Below are 5,827 nucleotides of genomic sequence, written 5' to 3'. Positions count from 1 at the left end.
ACCAACTGAGCTGCCGGGTTTTTCAACCATTATCAACTATTCTGATTAACATAATCAACCATATTTGGTTATAGTTAAATATACAACCATAGTCACCCAAATTCAACCATACATTTCTCATAATAGACCTTCGTCAACGATAGTTTCACTATATTTAACCATAATCAATCACAATGGTTAATTAAATTCATTCATATGTTTACCATAATAGACACTCATCAACTATACCTTCACCATATATAATCATAATCAACCATCATAATAACTTAAAATCAACCATATATTTATTATAATAAATCTTCATCAACTATAACTTCACCATATTTAAACATAATCAACTATAATATATTAAATTAATAACAAACACTAATAAACTAATCCTCCCAACAATGATAAACTAACTTGCTACAATCACTTGAGTAGTTAATATACACCTATCCACACCATTAACATTTAAAAGTGGAAAATGAGCAACTTTTACTTAACTGATTATAACTAATAATAATAGAATATCTATTTGTATTTTTATCTATGGTGTCTTAGTACTATACCTATATTTGTACTTCTATCAGGGTGCTTCTTTGTCCTGCGGAGGCTCAGTTTAAATTTAACTGAAATTGGATAAACAAACTGTCATAACTTTAAATATCTCTCGGCCACAGAGAGCCCAGCCCGCATGCCAAAACCTAATAATAAAAGGCGTTGGACCAATTCACTTTTGCTTTTGGACAAAGAGACTGCCCAAACGTAAATGGGCCAGCTGAAAAATACGCTAATAATAAAAGGCAATTGGACCAGCTCACTTTTCACATGCCTTAAACCAAAGGAGCCGCAATTGGACCAGCTCATTTTTCACATGCCTTAAACCAAAGGAGCCGTTACCTGGGGTGGGAAAGGTGTCAGAAAATAGGCTATATAATTCCTCTCACTTGTAACCCGCAACATCATAGTAAATTGTTTCATGGAGATGAAGCCGCTTGATATGGAGGTTCATGCTGAAGTGAAATGTCAGAATTCGGCCAAGAGTGAAAATTGTGAGAAAGAAGTTGAAAGTATTCATGACTCCAAAGATGTCGGAGTTCCATTGGAAAAGCCACCAAAGGCAATACAGACTGAGATTTCAAAAGCAGAGCCGCACAGCAGTACTGCTTCATGTAAGAAATCTGAAGGTCACCAGATCGAGTGCTCTCCATCTGTTGATGTGTGGAAATGTAAGGAAAATGGTAATACTCACGCTCAGAAGACTGGGAATTCCGTGAAGGAATTCGAGGCTACCGTAAGTGCTGCCAACCCTAGCTGTGACCCATTTCATTTTATCATATATGATCGTATATATTTTAGTAATAGCTATCATCGTTTTCCTTGTGATAGTCATCCCAGAAAACAACCGCAGACGAGATGTTCTGTGCTGAAGCAGTAGCTGTGACAGCAACGATCAGGGGAGATACCTCTTCTGGTGTAAAATCTGGTTCTCCCGGTAAAACTAATTGACTGCGTCGGTTGCAGCCAGTTTTAATTGATACGCATATATGCAAATATATAATAGTATTGTGTGTCAGTTTGGTTTTCACTTCATCAACCTTGTGATGGGTGTCCACAACCATAACATAAATAAATATGAGATATGTGTGGGAATATATTTGCTCATATCGTCTAGGGGAGATACCGCTTCTGGTGTAAAATCTCGTTCTCCAGGTCAAACTAATTGACTGCGTCTGTTGCTGCTAGTTTTAATGGATATACAGGGATATACAGTGTTGTCTTCGTCTCTATTTGAGTTCCAAGTTAGCTATGAGTGAACATGTGTTAGTTATGAGTGAACCAATTAAAAAAAAAAAATTGTGTTGGTTTGGTTTTCCCTTCAGAGATGATGAGTGTTCACAACCCCAACAAAAATAAATGAGAGATGTGTGAGAGAATAGATTTGCTTATATCGTCTGGATATGTGGAGGTTTTGTCGATTTCGAATGTTTTATGTGTGTGTAAGGGCTTGACCGCAGAAGTCATGGCAGGCCGTGCCAACGCCATGGCTTAGTAAATTCTATTTGGCTTGTAACTTTGGTTGTTAACTATGTTATATATTAATATTTTGTAGCGTAATCCACATTTTGCTCATCTTATAAGTAGATAACAACTCTGCAAATTACGCTACTTAATTTGAGTAATTGACTCAAATAACCCATCCGTTTTCATATAGTTTTAACACAATTTAAATTATTATTGGGAAAACTATTTTTTTTATTGAAATTGGTTACTTTAATTATTTTGTTAATTAATTTTTTTTTGATGATCGTAACTATTATCAATGAATGAAATTGAAAATGATAATTTTTTTTGTGTATCTAAATCATATATTTAAATTCTGTTTAAATTAATTTTTTATCAAACTATAATTAAAAATTTACTACTCTTATTATGTATCTTCACATATTAGGATTAGGCAAATATATATATATATATATATATATATATAAATATAAATATAAATAATAGAGAAAAATGAAATTAAAAATAAAAATTGAACACGTGGTTTTGTATGTTGAATTGTGTGTGTTACATTAGAAAATGTGTGAGTTGTGATTACAATCGTGCCATCTCCATGAGTTGCTTCCTTGCAAAGCGGACTACATGTTGCTTCCTTGCAAGGCGTACTAAATGGCTTTGATGGTGAAATGCCCATGGCCTCGTGCCATTAGTGGGTTTGGCAAATGGCTTTGATTGTTTTAATCAAGATTATTAATTACTAGAGTTGTGTTTGCAATTAACTATTTTGATAATCCCATGCGATTACCGTTTCATTTTTTTGTTTATTTTTTAGTATGGTTGTTATTATGTGCGTTTTTTTAAACCAAGATATATTTATTAATTTATTCGCCTTAGTTTTCAAAAACCTTTTACATATTTAATAATTATTTATTAATTTATTAGCTTTAGTTTTCAAGTTTTCAATTGGTTTCATGAAAACCTTTTGCAGATTTAATAATTTTGGGTTCATAAAAAACCTTTGTAAAAATTATAAGTATCTTGTAAGGTTGATAATTAATTGGTAAATATTTATTTGGTTTTAATCCTTTTCATATATGAATTTTCGTTTTTAGATTTTTGTTGTTAAAATTTTTCAAGTAAGAAGTGGACATGGCCCATTTGTTGTACTTTTCTATGACAAGATCTATTTATTTTCTCCAGGTGCAAACAGTGTGCCATTATTTCTTGGTAAATGGAAGCGCTTTGCAACTATTTTGCTTGCCTTTACTATCATTGTAAGGGATATGCAATTGTTTGGTTTTATCATTGTAAGGGATAATGCCTTTTTCTTTATAATGTTCTTTCTAATTTATAAAATTATGCATAAAATTAAACATTAATTATGTGAATTGTTTTCTTAATAATATTTTTAATTATTTTGTTAATATTATTTTCAGTTTGTTTATAAAGATTATTAGTTCTGATTATTTTATTGTTGAAAAGTTAAACTTAGGCATTTATAGTCATTACATTAATACATTCAAGCTTTTGCTGAAAAGTTAAACCTAGGCATTTATAGTCATTACATTGATACATTCAAGCTTTTCCTGAAAAGTTAAACCTAGGCATTTATAGTCATTATGATACATTCAAGCTTAGTTCCTATTAAAATGGTTAAAATCATGAATTAACTAAAGCAATATATTCATAAGAGCATGCAATTTATATACCAATTGAAATAGAGTATGTACATGCTATGCAAAAATTATAACTTTCTTGTTAGTTTAATAAATTAATTAATAAATATGTATTTGGTTTTAATTCTTTTCATTTATTAATTTTTGTTGTTATAATTTTTTGTGGAAGTATTGGGTGTAAGAGGCTCATTTGTTATAGTCATATGGGACTCTTTGTTATAATCATGTGAGACTCTTGGCTAGAAGAGATTTGTATTTGATGGCAGTGCAAACACTGTGCTTTTGTTTGGTGATCAATGCAAGAATTCTGTATATTTTGGTTTTCATTTGTTGTGATTGTAAACATTTGCAATTGTTTGGTTGAGTAGAAGTAGTTTCTCCTTAATCTCAAAATTAGTATGGTGTTTTTTATACAATTATTTCATATTATTTTATTGTTAATAATTTAAAGCCAATCATTTATGTTTCGTCATATAAATTGAACTTGGACTATTTTTTTTAATATTCAACCATTCACAGTGGTTATGTTAAACTATATAGTTTATAATATTATTAATATTTGAATTCAATCTCACACACAACACAATTTTTAATTTGGTATATTTGTATTTTACCATACAATTATATTTTACTACCTCGTGCCTTTGTTGAGTTTCCAAATGGATTTGATTGGTATCTCTCTCTTAAACATTATTAATTGCTGAGTTTCCAAATGGATTTGATTGGTATCTCTCTTAAACATTATTAATTGCTCAGCTTTGTGATTGCAACGAATTGTTTTAATAATCCTATGTGATTACTGTTTCATCTCCTTGAAGCATGGTTGTAATTATATGCCTTTGCTTTAAAGGCACATTTATTAATTTATTTGCTTTAATTTTTAAGTTGTTTTATGAAAACTTTTTAGACATTTAATAAGTTTTGGTTCATTAAAAACTTTGCAAAAAGTTAACAGGGACAAACAATAATTATTGAAAGATTGGTTTTTGTTGTCAAATTAAAATTGAATATTGTAATTATCAAATATACTTCATTGCTTATGAAAATAGAGATTGGTTTTGCGTCAAAACACATTTTAGTTAATTATTCAATAGCGCGATATTAATATAATAATATTAATACTATATAGCAAACCAAAACTTGATATTATAACCCACTCAATTCACTACAAACAAAGAGAAAATTACAAATGCTTTTAAAAAAATAACCTTTGTAATTTTAATGATATAAAATTATTTAAGAAAAATTAATATTAAAAAGAAATAATAATAGTAATAATAATTGGATTAATATAAACATAAAATTGGTTTAAAAACTAATTTTCGGTCAAACTAGAAATCAATATTATAATGATCAAACATACTCTGTCAAACTTGTTGATCAAAACAAAGATTGGTTTTACGTGTTGATAAAAGCAAAAATTGGTTTTGCTTAAAAGCACATTTTAGGTAATTATTAAATAGGGTGATATTAATATAAATAATATTAGTATTATATAACAAACTAAAACCTAATATTATAACCTACTCCATTCGCTAAAGACAAATAGAAATTTACAAATGCATTCAAAGAAATAGCCCTGTGTAATTTTAATGATATTGAATTTAATTATTTCTTAATAAATAATTTTCAAATAAGTGATACTTGTCAACTAAATAGACCCAGTATTATGAAAAACAAGGTTACAAAAACAACATCTTTGATGACTATAAGGGGAAGGCATAAAAATATTGAAGTTCTTGGCATTATAAATGAATGTGTATCGAGTCACTTTTTGATTTTTCAATTTCATGGGGAGGATGGTCTAGAGAACACCGGAAACAACACAAAAAAGATAAGTTGAATGAAATCATCATTTTTGTTAATATATTTTAGTAATTCGTTTCTTTATGTCAAGTTTGGATTGAGTGGACGAACCCAATAAATTAAATTCAAAATACAAAATAACTAAGGCTACACCATTGAAACAAATAAGATATTTCAAAATTTAGAATGCCACTCTAATATTTAGATAGACCATGCATGTAAACAATTTACAAAGTTTATTTTTTAATATAAGATTTAGTATTAGGTTTACTAATATATTATTCTATGTTTATTAAAGTTTAGGTTAATAATAATAATAATAATACATTTTTAACAATTTAGTATAATATTTGTTTTGC

At 28.9% G+C, this 5,827-nt stretch overlaps 1 protein-coding gene across 1 annotated transcript; it reads left to right on the top strand.

Annotated features, from left to right (window-relative positions):
• The first annotated feature begins 944 nt into the window (after positions 1–944).
• LOC149248870 (uncharacterized) lies at positions 945–2,100 on the top strand. The gene is made up of 2 exons (XM_089456119.1): positions 945–1,276; positions 1,372–2,100. The coding sequence occupies exons 1-2, from the start codon at positions 962–964 to the stop codon at positions 1,489–1,491; spliced, it is 435 nt and encodes a 144-aa protein (XP_089312245.1). The 5' UTR covers positions 945–961; the 3' UTR covers positions 1,492–2,100.
• The last annotated feature ends 3,727 nt before the right edge of the window (positions 2,101–5,827 follow it).

The sequence above is a fragment of the Pinus tabuliformis genome, chromosome 7 (genome assembly GCF_031772625.1).
Source record: "Pinus tabuliformis cultivar Carrire ecotype Pingquan chromosome 7, CPIR1, whole genome shotgun sequence".
Lineage (NCBI taxonomy): Eukaryota > Viridiplantae > Streptophyta > Pinopsida > Pinales > Pinaceae > Pinus > Pinus tabuliformis.
This window is presented reverse-complemented; position numbering and strand designations above follow the sequence as displayed.